Here is a 15,552-nt window from a genome sequence, read left to right as displayed (position 1 = left end):
ATGGTGGGATAAATAATTTCAGGATTGCTTAATATCTCCAATCAAACACAAGATAAAATAGTCATACATTTTAAGCCTGGAATTATTATACCTAATACCTCACCCTAAAGAACTCTTGTTTAGAACTGAATGGTCAAATTCTTTGGCATGGTATTAGAGTCACACACTCACACTCTTCTATTTATTTATTTATTCTAATATTGCTTGGGGTTTTTCTTTCTCAAATTACTCTATCCAGTGGTTTTGAGTTTTGAATCCACTTCACTGAAAATAATACGACGCAAATTTTGGTTATAAAAAAATTCTTGATTTTCCATTCGCTGACCCGTTTCTACTGGACTCGTCTTAATGTGTTAAGTGTAAAATATATTTACAATCCAGTCAAGTAAAAAAGAATTATAGTTATATTGAGTAGTAACTTCGAAAAAAGTAAGTTACATGGAAAAACATTAAACAGCGATTGATATAAAGGTACTTGTCTATCCTAATGATCAAGATTGTTCTTTTTGGTTTTCCTCATAGTCTTTCTCATTTGGTATTTGTGTCGTGAGATAGTGAATATTCTCATGGGTTGATCATCAATCAGACAGAAAGAAAAGAATGATACCAATACCTCAACCATTCACCCAAATGACAACAAAATTCCTTTCTTTTCTTATTTCTTTAGGAGAAAGTTTTGTTCTTTCCTCTTTTCCTTTTAACAGTTTATCTTTGTCTCTTGCTAATTACCTATAAATTCCCAAAAAATCTCAACAAAAATCACAAGTCAATAAAAACACAATTCTTTGTGTAAATATCAATACCTTAAGCTTTTATAACTCGCTGAAAATGGCTACTACACCAGCCTTGAAGAGATCAGAGTCCATAGCTGATAGCATGCCAGAAGCGTTGAGGCAAAGCCGGTATCACATGAAGAGATGTTTTGCCAAATACATAGAGCAAGGCAAGAGGATGATGAAACTGCATAGCTTGATGGATGAATTAGAGAAAGTGATTGATGATCCAGCTGAGAGGAACCATGTTTTGGAAGGTTTACTTGGCTACATATTATGTACTACAATGGTATAGCAAGAACCATGTGCTGCACTTATAATAGTTTTCTTCTTTTATTGTTTCCAGATTTTGCATGATGTACATTTGTTCTTAAAATCTTCTGTGATCAAATTTTGCAGGAGGCTGCAGTTGTTCCTCCCTACATTGCCTTCGCCACGAGACAGAATCCCGGGTTCTGGGAATATGTGAAAGTGAATGCTAATGATCTTTCTGTTGAGGGTATTACAGCTACAGAGTACTTGAAATTCAAGGAAATGATAGTTGATGAAAGCTGGTATAGAATACATTGCAGCTTTTATCATACCTTCTATGGTTTAATACCTTCAATCAGAAAAGTGAAAACTCATAAGGATTACCTTTGTGTGAACATGAAATGCAGGGCAAAAGACGAATACGCACTGGAAATTGATTTTGGAGCCGTAGACTTCTCAACGCCTCGTCTGACTCTATCTTCTTCAATCGGAAATGGTCTCAGTTATGTTTCCAAGTTTCTAACTTCAAAGCTAAATGCTAGCTCCACGAGTGCACAGTGTCTAGTTGACTACCTGCTCACGTTGAACCATCAAGGAGATGTATGTCAAGCAAAACTAAACTTCATAAATGAACACTTGTCCTAAGAGGAAAAGATAATAACAAATTTCCTTTATGTTCAACTGCAGAAACTGATGATCAATGAGACGCTCAGCACTGTCTCAAAGCTTCAGGCAGCATTAGTTGTAGCAGAATCATCTATTTCTTCCATACCAACTGATACACCATATCAGAGCTTTGAGCTAAGGTTAATTAGTTTTTCCTCTACTTCCTCCCCCTTTTGGCATGCTACAAAGTACTAAGTGGCTTCAATTCTTGTACAGATTCAAAGAATGGGGTTTTGAGAAAGGCTGGGGTGATACAGCTGAAAGAGTCCGAGATACCATGAGAACACTTTCTGAGGTGCTTCAGGCACCAGATCCATCAAACTTTGAGAAATTCTTTGGAAGGGTTCCAACTGTTTTCAATATTGTATTGTTCTCTGTTCATGGATACTTCGGCCAAGCTGATGTTCTTGGCTTGCCAGACACCGGTGGTCAGGTAAGCATCTAACTTTTACATACTTCACTGTAAAAGAATTTTTAAACTATCAGGTCACCTAAAAGATAATCACAAGTAACCTCCATTAGAAACGGAATAAAATACCTACAAAATTCAAGAAGGTTACCTGCTACAATAGGTTAAAATACACTATTATTTACACTTATCATATTATATAAGTTAAATCCGTTGCTTTTGATCAACAGGTGGTTTATGTTTTGGATCAAGTTGTAGCTTTTGAAGAAGAAATGCTACAAAGAATTAAACAGCAGGGACTCAATGTTAAGCCTCAGATTCTTGTGGTGAGTTCCCAGACAATCGACATGAGTATGCAATAAGGAAGAGGTTGTTTAGAAAAGCTAATATCATATCTTGATTGCACAGTTAACCCGGCTAATCCCAGATGCAAAAGGAACAAAGTGCAACCAGGAACTAGAACCAATCAAGAATACAAAGCATTCTCACATCCTCAGAGTTCCATTTAGGACAGAAAAAGGAGTGCTTAATCAATGGGTTTCTCGATTCGATATCTACCCTTATCTGGAGAGATATACTCAGGTGTGTATCTTTATATAAACCTTGCTCATCCAGAGTTTTTCTTTCTTCCTAAATTACATTTTCTTTTTGCCTTGACTAAAGGATGCTTCTGACAAAATCATCGAGCTAATGGAAGGCAAGCCTGATCTAATCATTGGTAACTACACTGATGGGAATTTAGTGGCATCATTAATGGCTAGAAAACTTGGGATAACTCTGGTAACTTTCCCTAATCTTTGTCGATATTGTTTCTTCCCCAAGTTAGTGTCTTAATGTCCACTAACCTAGACCATCTCTGTACTAGGGAACAATTGCTCATGCTCTGGAGAAGACTAAATATGAAGATTCTGACATCAAATTAAAGGAACTCGATCCAAAGTACCATTTTTCGTGCCAATTTACAGCTGATTTGATTGCAATGAATTCTGCAGATTTTGTTATCACAAGCACATATCAAGAAATAGCTGGAAGGTAAGAACTAGAGCGGACGAGTAATATAAAATTAGAATTGTTCTTTTACTACCATCAAATACACATCACAAATCCAGTTATGTATTTGCTCTAATTATTGAAACTTCATGGATCTCATTCTTATGTGCTTACATTTGCAGCAAAGACAGGCCAGGGCAGTATGAAAGTCACAGTGCATTTACCCTTCCAGGGCTTTATAGAGTTGTTTCAGGCATCAATGTCTTTGATCCTAAATTTAACATTGCTGCTCCTGGGGCAGACCAGTCAGTATATTTCCCTTACACAGAAAAGCAGAAGCGTTTGACTGATTTCCGACCTGCCATTGAGAAGCTTCTTTTTAGTAAAGTGGATAATGACGAGCACATGTAAGTCTTAGTGCTCAAACTTCAGTTTAATGCCAATAGGAACATCCCACAATTCTACGTAATAATGTTTTACTTCTTTCAACCACAGCGGATATTTAGAAGACAGAACGAAACCTATTCTCTTCACCATGGCAAGGCTGGACACAGTGAAGAACACAACTGGACTAACTGAATGGTTTGGCAAAAACAAGAAGCTCAGAAGCTTAGTTAACCTTGTTGTGGTTGGCGGTTCCTTTGATCCTACAAAATCCAATGATAGAGAAGAAGCAGCTGAAATAAAAAAGATGCATGTGCTGATAGAGAAATACCAGCTTAAAGGTCAGATTAGATGGATAGCAGCTCAGACTGACAGATACAGGAATAGCGAACTCTACCGCACAATAGCAGATTCAAAAGGAGCTTTTGTGCAGCCTGCTTTGTATGAAGCATTTGGTCTTACAGTCATTGAAGCAATGAACTGTGGATTACCAACCTTCGCTACCAACCAAGGTGGCCCTGCTGAGATTATTGTTGATGGTATCTCAGGCTTCCATATTGATCCAAATAATGGAGATGAATCAAGCAACAAAATTGTTAATTTTTTCCAGAAGAGCAGGGAGGATCCTGAGCATTGGAACAGGATTTCAGCCCAGGGTCTAAAGCGTATATATGAATGGTAACTCACAAATAAACAATTGTTCAAATTGCAAAGAGGCATATGTCTTGTTGACATTTTCTTAATCCTTTAATCCTGATATTTTGCAGTTACACATGGAAGATCTATGCAAACAAGGTATTGAATATGGGGTCAATCTACACTTTTTGGAAGACATTGTACAAAGATCAGAAACAGGCAAAGCAAAGATACATAGACACTTTCTACAATCTCGAGTTTAGAAACTTGGTATATTGCTGCATGCCTGCATTTCATTATATTCCAAACATCCTTATGAGATATACTTTTCTTATTTTGTTTCCTAAATTACACTTACTGCAGATAAAAGATGTGCCTATCAGAATTGACGAAAAACCAGAAGGACCAAAGGAGAGGCCCGAGAGGGTGAAAGTTAAGCCACAGTTATCACAAAGGTATGCACTAAAATGTTTTTCAAGAGACGAGTACTAAATTAGAACCATACAGCAAATAGCTTATTATGTCAATCAAGTAGACAATCAACAAATTTGGTTGTTTCTTTCCTATATGCTTGACTGTTAATACTCCTACATGGTTTATGGGTTGTCTTCCTTCATTGTTTTTTCCTGTACTTCTTTCCCTACAACTGTACTGATGTATCCATTTTTTCTATGGTACCAGGCGCTCACAATCAAGGTTGCAGAAGTAAGATTTGATACAATTGCTACTGCATGAATCACGGATGTGTCTATTTCTTTTATCCTCCCTCCCCTTTTGAGGAGGTTACTAACGATTTGAAGTGGCATCCTGCAGGTTGTTTGGATCATCGAACAGCCAGTCATGATACTTGTTCCCTCATTGTCAACAGAAACACGCAAATAAAGAGAAAGCGTAATTTTTTTTAAAGTGTGATTTGTAATTCAATTTCAAGACAGAATAAATGAAAACCAGCAGTGGCTGTGTCTTTGCTTGCTTCCAAATTCCAGTTTGATTGCTCAAATCTGTCTTTTGAATATTGGAAGTCCAGTGTTTTACTTGCACAAGTATGGATATTCTCAGCAAGTAAATCCCTCTTATTCAAAAAGTGTAAATCACAACTTCAACCAATAATGAAACACAGACAAATTATAGAAGATGTTTCAGAATTCAATCAATTTTTCTCAAATTGTAAATTGGAAAAACAATATGACAATCAAATTCTTAAACAGAAATAACACCAGCTTACAAACTTGGGTGTCTACCCACAAAAATTTTAAGAAAAGAGGTTGAAATGGTGGTGCATGACTTGATTGACAGATTACTGAGAGTGCATTTGGGTAAAAACTGTGGATTACACAAATGAAGAATGTTAAGTGCGGCTGTGCGAGGCTAGATAGAGTTGAAGCAAATGAGAACCACAGAACATAACATAATAACGTAAAACAATCCTAAAGGAAGTAGGTTATTTCTACTAGAATATGGACTGGTTTACCGAAAAATTCCATACGCACATGTACCTGTTGTCCAAGGAACTTGCTAACTAATGGCAATAAACTTCATACTTCACCAAGGTATTTAAGTTCCTGAGACTATCTTAAGATAAAGTAATAAAGAAGGAAACACAAGAAATGTTTAAGAGTTTACAGGAAGATCTTCAGTAAAGCCTAGGCATCGACTAACGGAATCAAAATTAAAAAACAAATCCCTTCAGCAAAGCTGACAGCACATTACTACTAGTTAGTAACAGAAAAAAACTCAATTGCCAAACATGTTACCACTTCACTTCCATTATGTTTGAACCCTCCACTCTATCTACCAACTCCATCATTCACCCACCTAGCTCCATTTTTCAGCAGATACCATTATAGAAACTCCCAACACTTGACCCCTACAATAGCATATGTAGCAATTCCAACTTTAATGAACAAATACAGTATCATTCCTCCTAGGTGGTCTGTCGGGAATACTTCCTGGCTTGAACTTCGAAGCCTCGTGTCGGGCAAGTTCTGGGGGAACAGGACTGTTGCTTTGTGTGAGCATTTGTTTAAGATCATAAAAGACTTCAGTATCATGCATGGTCAAGAATGTTGTGGCTACACCCGTCTTTCCTGCACGACCTGTACGTCCAATACGATGGGTGTATGCTTCAATATTGTTTGGCATATCATAGTTTATCACATGGGCCACATCAGGTATATCAATACCACGACCAGCAACATCAGTAGCAACTAACACATTGTACCTCTTGGTCCTAAATCCTTCAAGGCTGATTTCTCTTTGCTCCTGAGACTTTCCACCATGCAGTGTGGTTACCCTGTAGCCATTTTTATCCAGATTCTTGGCAACAAAATCAGCCTGCTTCTTAGTGTTGATGAACACAATAGCCGTCTTATCTCCAAGCTCATCCAGCAATTTCTGCAGCTTATACATTTTCTCTGATTCCTTTACCATGAACACGTGCTGAGTGATGAGGTCAGTAGTCTTTCCAGCAGTGCCAATAGTCACAACAACAGGATTTCTCAAGTATTTTCTAGCCAGCCGCTCCACAGCAGGTGGCATGGTAGCACTGAACATATAAGTGGTTCGATAAATCCTCTTCTCATCAAGCTCTTCATCCTCATTCTCCGGTTTCATATTACTTGAAGGCATAGCATCCAGTACACCAACCACTTGAGGCTCAAAACCCATGTCAATCATACGGTCAGCTTCATCAAGAACAACATAATTACACTGGTTCAGAACACAATAACGTCTCTCCAAGCAATCAAGAAGTCGCCCAGGGGTTGCAATCACAACTTCACAACCTTGCCTAATCCTAAAACCTTGCTCCTCTATGGACTGCCCACCAACAATAGAAACAACTTTGATACCCAAATAGTGTGCGAACTTGACAGTCTCATCCTCAATTTGTTGAGCAAGTTCTCGTGTGGGGGCCATAACAACAGCATATGGCCCCTCCGCCTCATTCTCCTCACTCAATGGAGGAAGCCTAGTGATATAAGTCAACATAGGAAGAACAAAAGCAGCAGTTTTACCTGAACCAGTCTCTGCGACACCAATCACATCACGCTGTTGAAGTCCAAGCGGAATGGCAGCCATTTGTATGGGGGACGGCTTTTTGTAGCCAGCCCTATCAACAGCCTTGAGCAACTCAGTAGTTAACTTGCTCTCGACCCAATTCCTCATGGGACGGGGTATCCTCGACCCCTTGTAGGATATATTGTGATCCTCCCTGAATATCCTCCAATCTCTCTCCGTCATTTCCTCCAGCTTCTTGTCTGACCAATGGCGATCGACCCTCATGTCAAAAGTGTCATACATGTCGGCATCCTGTTCCTTCTTCTTCAGGGCAGCTGCTTCTACTGCAGACTCCTCAACGCCATCCTTCTTCCAGATCTCCTCCCGCAGCTCCCTCTCATTCTTGGCAGCAAGCTTCTTCTGCTCCCTTCGGTCCATTCCAGCACGGAATCCGCGACCAAAGAGTAAGCGGGCTTCGTGAGGGTTTTGGTATAGAGCGTTCATGTCGCGAGATGTGTCCTCGGTGTTCTCCCAATCAAAGGAAAATCGGAATTTCTCACTAGGTTTAATCACCCGCTTCTTAGGTTTTTTGGAGCCGAGGTACTGCTCTTTGATTGCATCAAGCTCTTTCTCTCGCTCTCGCTCAGCTAATTTGTCCAATCGAGCTCGCTCTCGTTCCTTGACCTCTTCGTCACGCTCCCTATCGCGCTTCCGGCGCTCCACCTCCCGGTCCCTCGACTCCCTTTCTCTTTCTCTGTCTCTGTCCCTGTCCCTGTCCCTGGAGCGATGGTGGTCACCCCTACTATCTCTGTCACGATGATCTCGTTCATGATCGTTATCGGTGGAGGAAGGGCGGTTGTTACCCTGTTGTTGGAGAAGCTGTTCGGCCCGCCGTTTCTGTTCGGCGATTTCATCGTGGCGGCGCTGTAGGGCTAGCTGCTCTCGCTGTGCTTTGGTGAGGAAGACGGGCTTCTTCGTCGGATCCGGTTTGGTAGTTCCGAGCTCGTCCACTGACCGACTCATACCGTCCGGCTGATGCAGATAGGGTTCTTGTACAAGGGAAAAGTCGCGATACTGTTTTCTCCTTCTGATTACCAATTAGGGTATTTTCATTCTGCGGGTACAATATTTCACTTGAGTTGTGAAGGACTCCTATCCTATATATGCATCACGCTTCATAAAACAATCTAGTAATCGTGATGTTCAGGACAGTTTTTGCGCACATTAAAATTAACGTAAGAAAATAATTTGGTAATTGCGATGTCTAGGTCTATTTTTCCACGCATTAAAACTAACACAAGAAAATAATATGGTACTCGCGAAATTCAAATCTGTTTTCGCGCGAATTAAAACTAACAAAGAAAAGTAATTTGATAATCACAATGTACATGTCTGATTTCGGGCGTATTAAAACTAATACGGGAAAACAATTTGGCAACTGCGATGTTCATGTGTGTTTCGCGGGTATTAAAACTCACACAGGAAAACAATTTGGTATATGTGATGTCCAGATCTATTTTCGCGTGCATTAAAATTATTACGAAAAATAACTTGGTAATCGTAATGTCCAGATGTGTTTTCACGTGCATTAAAATTAACACAAAAAACAATTTGGTAACCGCAATGTCCAAGTTTATTTTCTCCCTCATTAAACTAACATCCGAAAACAATATGGTAACCACGATGCCAGGTTTAATAACCGCGATATTCAGGTCTATTTCGCGTGTATTAAAGTTACATAGGAAGTAATTTGGTAACCACAATGTTCAAGTCTATTTTCACACACACTAAAATTAACACGAAAAATAATTTGACAACTGCGATGTTCAAGTGTATTTTAATGCGCAATAAAACTAACGAGTTAATATCTCATATGGTTACTCAACTTTGAATTGTTCACTTAGAAAGTCACCCAACTTTGAGTTGTTCACTTAGAACGTCAAACTTTGAGTTGTTCACTTAGAAAGTCATTCAACTTTGTTTTTTAACTCAAATGTCAGTCAACTATTGATGTTTCACTTAGAAAGTCATACAACTATTGATACTTCATTTAGAAAGTCGCTCAATCAATTCAAATATTTTTTTCATAAATAAATTTTTATTGAAATTTAATTTTTATGTTACACTATTTTTTTTTAAAGAAAGAATAAGATATTTATTTTAACTATTTTGTTAATCCAAATTATTTAATTATAATTATTTTTAAAAAAAACGTACCATAGCAATTGACCCCAAAAAACCTTTTCCGTTTTAGCAATTATATAACTGGAATTAAATATGTTAGAAAATGATCCAAAAAAAGAAGAAGAAGTTGGAATTGATAAGAAGTAATAAAAAATACGCAGTACTACCCTTATTTTAAAAAATAGGTAAAAAGAAAAATTATACTTCAACAAAATTCAATAAAATAATTAAATAAGCATCTTATTAATTTTTTAAAAAAATAGTTAATTTTTTTTTTGTATTTTACAAAATTCAATGAAAAAATTATTTTAAATTAGTTGGGTGACTTATTAAGTAAAATATCAATAGTACATGACTTTTTAAGTGAACTATTATTAGTTAAGTGACTTTTGGGTTATAAAACAAAGTTGAGTGACTTTCGAAGTAAACAACTCAAAGTTGAGTGACTTTTTAAGTGGGAACTATCGATTGAGTGATCATTGAAGATATTAACTCTAAAACTAACACAGGAAAACAATTTAGTAACCGCAATGTCTAGGTATGTTTTTGTGCGCATTAAAACTAATCCTACAAATATTTGTTACCTTCAAATAGCAACAACATATATCAGATAACTCGGTACCAGAAGAAAGTCTGCTCAACCCACTTCATTACATATTAGTCATATTCATTCTATGCTATCAAAGTTTTCAAAATTGCCATCCATCAAACCTAGCGGATCCCTCAATTATCAATTGAGTTATCCGATTTCATTTTATTAACTCGCAAACTAATAAAATCAGCTCTCAATTTAACTCCATAGACTCGTAATTAATAAACTCAACTCTCAATTTTATTATCTGATTTCATCTCACTAAACCTTTAATTTCTTCTCGATTGTCTGGATTAATTAATCACTTTAAGAAATGACTTCTATCTCTTCAAAGTAGGTGTTAGCTACACATTACGAACATGTCAAGATGTGAAGCCCATTACGGTTAAAGAATGACAAAAGTCTTATTTTAGTAGATTCCTTATAAAGTTTGGACAATCTAGTTTTTGCAGTATGATTTAGGCGTAAAATCTAATTATAGATGGTATCAGAGCAAGACCTATCTCACCCAATGTTAACCCTGTATAGCAATAAACTGAAACTGATTGCTAGTACTGTTGGTTTAACTTAAATTCTGGAGAAAATTTGCTTGTGACTATGCAAAACTCTTCAGAGTAGGTAGTAGCCCCATTGACTTCGACTTTACTGATGAATAAATTGGTTTTCCGTTTGAATCTAATCATAGCAGATCAATTGACAGGCCAAAGTGCGACTAGAAAAAAGAAGCTAAAAATCATGAGAAAGAATTGCTAGTTACTGGCAAGCTACAACTGTAGGTTCCATTGGGATAGAGCTATCTCTTTCACACATTTCAGGACCAATGCTTATGATCCCTTCTCCCTGAAATAGTTAACATGCCTGAATGTTAGAATGACTTTCAATTCCTTTTTGACGTCTTGTAGCAGGTAATATGTCTTGTTTTGTATTTTTCATTTTTAGGTGACACGGTAGTCACAATGTAGAAGTTAATTGAACTTGTACTTGTATGCAATATAAAATTGTCATACCTTTGCGATATTTCTGAAATATGTAGTGTTATAATTTCCTGTAGGATATAAAGCTTCAATAATATCTGATAGGACCAGTTGGGGTTGAGAGACAGCTCCATCATACCAGTCTTCAACAAGCAAAAGGTGAACACTAATCAGTCCCAGAAATAATAGAAAACAAGGTTCTCTATTACTACTAGTTATTTCCTAATTAAATTGATTATGCATTCAACTCCAAATAATCTTTGATAAAAAAGCCTTGATTATGCAGAAACAAGAAGAGAATCCTACCGAGGACTACAGAATTTTGCACTCTTTTATCATATCTCCATATGCTTTGATTTGTGAGAAAAGCAAAGCAAGTTTGATCTTCCAAATTGATGTTTCCGAGAAATGTGGAACCATTATAAACCGCTGGATCTGAGCTATATGTTTCATCAATCACTACATCCACAGTCTACGAAACAAAAACAAATGAGTGGAAGGAGATTGACATATTGATAATTTAAATGATCAGAAGAGAGAATTAACATACACACAAAATGGCATGAATCTCTTCCAAATCATCAGGATTAGACATATTGTATGTGACTTTGTTGATGGAATCATCAACATTGACTCCACCAGCATCCTCTACAAACTGCATTATCAAATTAATATAGCTAAACTTGAGAAAATGATCAAAAAGAACTGTTGAAACTTGAAAGTGAGAAAAATCTAACCTTTAATTTGTATGGATCTCTTGTAAATGACCACACTCCCTATACAAGAAAATAGGTGTATGTTAAAAGGGAAACTGTAAAACAAATGATTATTGTAAAAAAGTTGGGTTCACGAGTCGGTGTACACACATCTTTATACTCCATCCAAGAGACAACTGGTTTTAATGAATTCCTACTAGTTGCAGCTTTGCTCAAGCACAAATAATTCTCCTTAATCTGTCCACAAACGAAGCAAAATCCGAAATAAACAAGAAATTCTTCTAACTATTGTCATCATATTGGAAACTGAGGATGTCTCATTTCTTCACTTACTGCATCGTAAACTTGGTTTGCCCTGTTTTCCATATTGGCAAAAACTCCCAAGTATTTTATCCACTCTGCACGCTGTTAAAGTAGTACAAATTGTGTGTTACCATCCAACCATAGATCAAAGCAAAGCTCCACAAAATAGAAAGAACTTAAGTGCATAGTCAGAGTGTGTTAAATCTTTAGTCCCTTATGTACCTGGAGAGGTGCATCTTCACCTATAGGGACAAATGTGGCAAAGTTGCAGGGTTGAGCTTCATCCGTGTTGGCGATGAAGTGAGCTGCATATTGTGCAAGTTGTTGATGGTCAGTCTTGTTAATGCTCTCCACTTGTCCGCCCTGGTATAGTTTTAGTACACATTGGGAGGCCACATATGTTGATGTGATACCTTTCAAGTTTCCCAGTAGGCCTAGTAGCTGAAATATTCCATGCAAAAATTTTCAATCTTGTAATACAGCTATCAGAATAGTTACTAAAACTATGCATTCTTACCTCGAAAAAGGAAACTGTGAATTGAAGGAAAGAAAGAAAAGGAAAAAGAGAAACGGTCAGTGCACAAGTTATCAACGTGTACCAAAAAGACATATAAAGCTTATAATATGATGTTATAAAGTGGAAAAAAACAAGGAGGATGGTTAAAAATGGTGAACCTGGAAAAAAGTAGTCAGTCTCGATCGAGTAGTTTGCTAGTGGGATAACAAAAGACTTTATTCTTGAGGTGCAATATTTTGTTCTACTGGCCATTCTTGTGTTGTTCTGCACAAAATTTGCATTCTAGTAAATCAGGAGAGAATTGGTTTTCTAGAATCATATTGTTATGATCCTATTGCAAGGTAGGGGACTTTGGTTAAATATTTAGCCTTGGGCTCCTCCACCTTAATAGCTAGCTTTAAAGGTGTGGGCGTGTGGCTATATAGCCTTGGGCTCTCCCACCTTAATAGCTAGCTTTAAAGATGTGGTTCTCCCAAGGTTGTATCACATATTCTTAGATCACAAAAGAACTAAGAACTTGCAACTAGCTGGAATTCACACAAAAGCATTTTGTTATAGTATATGCCCAGCTCTAGATTCCATTATTAATGCGGGCACCAAGGGTGTTCAGCATTTACTATATATGCATATTCAACAATGAGCCCCCTTCTGTCCCTGAATGCGGATAAATTATATATATATATATATATATATATATATATATATATATATATATATATATATATATATATATATATATATATATATATATATATATATATATATATATATATATATATATATATATATATATATATATATATATATATATATATATATATATATATATATATATATATATATATATATATATATATATATATATATATATATATATATATATATATATATATATATATATATATATATATATATATATATATATATATATATATATATATATATATATATATATATATATATATATATATATATATATATATATATATATATATATATATATATATATATATATATATATATATATATATATATATATATATATATATATATATATATATATATATATATATATATATATATATATATATATATATATATATATATATATATATATATATATATATATATATATATATATATATATATATATATATATATATATATATATATATATATATATATATATATATATATATATATATATATATATATATATATATATATATATATATATATATATATATATATATATATATATATATATATATATATATATATATATATATATATATATATCTAGTTAAAAGAATTTTAAAACAAAAATTTCCTGCGAGTCTGTAACATTGTTATCACAAAAGAGTAGTGAGTCATCTGGAATCTTTAGTACTCTCCATAAGATCTTTATCTGTTTTATGGTGTGCTCTCCTAAAAAAGGAAAAAAGAAGACGAAAACGAGCTAATTCATGACTTTATTGATCAATAGAATAATGTAGCTGTAGTTAGTGATCATTAGCCAAGAAAACGACACCAACGGAAAGTTCAAAACAAAGCAACTTGTGCCATGGAATTCAGCAACCAAGAAGTACTTTGTGAGTTCTTGGATTGCCAACTACAGAGGACCAAATGAAAAGAAGTATAACTCTTTTTCTTTTCTTTTTTTAAATATTCTTGACCCTACTACTTCTAAGGTCCAAGTTTTGTGGTCCAACAACCCTTATCATCTTCTTTTCAAGTAATTCTAGCCTTGAAATAACTTCATCTTCTTTTTTTTATACAATTCTACCTAAATTCAAACAAGACTGAAGGTGTCAAAAATATTCACCCAATCAAAATTGGTAACAATAAACAACTATTATAACTTAAATCTACACGGACATTGTCGGTGTATATCACTTAAATCTACTTCTTTCCAGAGCCTGTTCTAGCAATGAACTATACAATATGTCTCTTTCATGGCTTAAAAAAAGCTAGTAACAAATGTACTTACCTGGATAAGAAGATAACTCTTTCCATCAAGGGTGTTCTTAATAACTTTGAAGGTTTGTCCATAGTATATCCTAAAATATGCAGAATCTCCCACTTTTGATATATTCCCAACTTTCACTGTTGGAGTTGCTGCATTTGCATACTCTAAACTCTGGATGCACCACAACAAAACAAACAAAATTTGCACCACACACAAATTAGTAGAAAAATGTGAGAGTAAATACATATTTATGGTACATACAATGACAAAATTAGGCTAGGGGATTGAGTGAAGGGATGAAAGAAATGCTAACACTTATAATACTTTCTAAAAATATAATCAATCTATCAGTGTAATTTAATCGGTTATAACAGGTTATCATAGATTCAAATATTAAAGTAGGTAGTGGAGGGTGGGGACATACTTCACAGAAACAGTTGAATTTGGGGTTATGAATTATTTGAGTTCAGTAATGTTGGCATGTGAAAAAAGGACTGTACCTTTTTAGTATAAGTTCTTTTTACTGGTTATTTCCAATTTATGTGACCCGTGAGTACACTGGAAATATTAGACTTGTTTTTGTCATCTTGTTTCTATATGTTTTCTATTTGTTCTAAAGTGCTCAAAATTTTGTTACTGTTTTAGCATCCATCATGTGCTGTCCATTACCATCTTGCCACCTCCTTAATTCCTTCTATACAATAATCTTTTAAATATTTAGGAGTCGTCTGATACGCGAACTAAATTATACTATGAATCAACGATCCCCCCACTTACCTATCATTTCTGACTTTGTCACTCAATTATAGTCTACCCATCATTGTGTGTTACATATATTTGCATTTTACATATATATACATGATCAGAAATTATGAGAAGGATTATTTTGTGAGATAGGAGTAATGTTATTTCAAACAAAAGATGTTAGTTTATATTTCTTTCATCTTATCTGAGTAATCAAAAGTATACTAACTAACTATTTGGTAGAAACAGATTTAAAATTTGAAGTTTAAGGATTTCAAAGTTTATTAAGTAGATAAATTTAGATTAGAAGTATCGAATTATATCAAACTGTACTTACCACACACCCCTCCCCCCACTATTGGAAATCAAATTACTATATGATATAATTTAAAATCCATATTACAATTGGGGAAAAGTAAATACAAATATATATATATATATATATA

General features: G+C 35.1%; 3 protein-coding genes across 4 annotated transcripts; 1 reads left to right on the top strand and 2 right to left on the bottom strand.

The window, feature by feature from the left end:
• The first annotated feature begins 437 nt into the window (after positions 1-437).
• Positions 438-5,245, top strand: LOC102588355 (sucrose synthase 7-like). Its single transcript, XM_006348118.2, has 15 exons — positions 438-1,062; positions 1,173-1,327; positions 1,433-1,625; positions 1,713-1,831; positions 1,908-2,124; positions 2,331-2,426; positions 2,509-2,682; positions 2,764-2,880; positions 2,966-3,132; positions 3,273-3,497; positions 3,586-4,152; positions 4,242-4,380; positions 4,474-4,565; positions 4,792-4,815; positions 4,924-5,245. Exons 1-15 carry the CDS (start codon positions 829-831, stop codon positions 4,952-4,954), a joined length of 2,550 nt encoding a protein of 849 aa, XP_006348180.1. The 5' UTR covers positions 438-828; the 3' UTR covers positions 4,955-5,245.
• A 377-nt stretch (positions 5,246-5,622) lies between these two features.
• LOC102588025 (DEAD-box ATP-dependent RNA helicase 21) lies at positions 5,623-8,260 on the bottom strand. Its single transcript, XM_006348117.2, has one exon. It carries the CDS (start codon positions 8,128-8,130, stop codon positions 6,007-6,009), a length of 2,124 nt encoding a protein of 707 aa, XP_006348179.1. The 5' UTR covers positions 8,131-8,260; the 3' UTR covers positions 5,623-6,006.
• A 2,198-nt stretch (positions 8,261-10,458) lies between these two features.
• On the bottom strand, positions 10,459-14,857 carry LOC102602050 (uncharacterized). Of its 2 annotated transcripts, XM_015309091.1 has the most exons (12): positions 14,787-14,857; positions 14,384-14,533; positions 12,552-12,657; positions 12,394-12,407; positions 12,099-12,317; positions 11,907-11,978; positions 11,724-11,810; positions 11,595-11,633; positions 11,408-11,512; positions 11,164-11,329; positions 10,891-11,000; positions 10,459-10,723 (listed from the first exon to the last, which is right to left on the bottom strand). In XM_015309091.1, exons 3-12 carry the CDS (start codon positions 12,643-12,645, stop codon positions 10,637-10,639), a joined length of 993 nt encoding a protein of 330 aa, XP_015164577.1. In that variant the 5' UTR covers positions 12,646-12,657; positions 14,384-14,533; positions 14,787-14,857; the 3' UTR covers positions 10,459-10,636. The 2 variants fall into 2 exon arrangements, with proteins under 2 accessions (XP_015164577.1, XP_006348212.1); XM_006348150.2 differs by lacking the exon at positions 14,787-14,857 and having other exon boundaries at positions 14,384-14,780.
• Positions 14,858-15,552: the final 695 nt, after the last annotated feature.

The sequence above is a fragment of the Solanum tuberosum genome, unplaced genomic scaffold (genome assembly GCF_000226075.1).
Source record: "Solanum tuberosum cultivar DM 1-3 516 R44 unplaced genomic scaffold, SolTub_3.0 scf00099, whole genome shotgun sequence".
NCBI classification, from domain to species: Eukaryota; Viridiplantae; Streptophyta; class Magnoliopsida; order Solanales; family Solanaceae; genus Solanum; species Solanum tuberosum.
This window is presented reverse-complemented; position numbering and strand designations above follow the sequence as displayed.

Coding starts and splice junctions, on each gene's coding strand:
- LOC102588355 (XM_006348118.2), top strand. CDS start 829: ATGGCTACTACACCAGCCTTGAAGAGATCAGAGTCCATAGCTGATAGC. Junction 1,832..1,907: donor TATCAGAGCTTTGAGCTAAG/GTTAATTAGTTT, acceptor ATTCTTGTACAG/ATTCAAAGAATGGGGTTTTG. Junction 4,153..4,241: donor CTAAAGCGTATATATGAATG/GTAACTCACAAA, acceptor GATATTTTGCAG/TTACACATGGAAGATCTATG.
- LOC102602050 (XM_006348150.2), bottom strand. CDS start 14,608: ATGTATTTACTCTCACATTTTTCTACTAATTTGTGTGTGGTGCAAATT. Junction 11,001..11,163: donor GCAAAATTCTGTAGTCCTCG/GTAGGATTCTCT, acceptor TGCTTGTTGAAG/ACTGGTATGATGGAGCTGTC. Junction 10,724..10,890: donor ATTTCAGAAATATCGCAAAG/GTATGACAATTT, acceptor TAACTATTTCAG/GGAGAAGGGATCATAAGCAT.
- LOC102588025 (XM_006348117.2), bottom strand. CDS start 8,130: ATGAGTCGGTCAGTGGACGAGCTCGGAACTACCAAACCGGATCCGACG.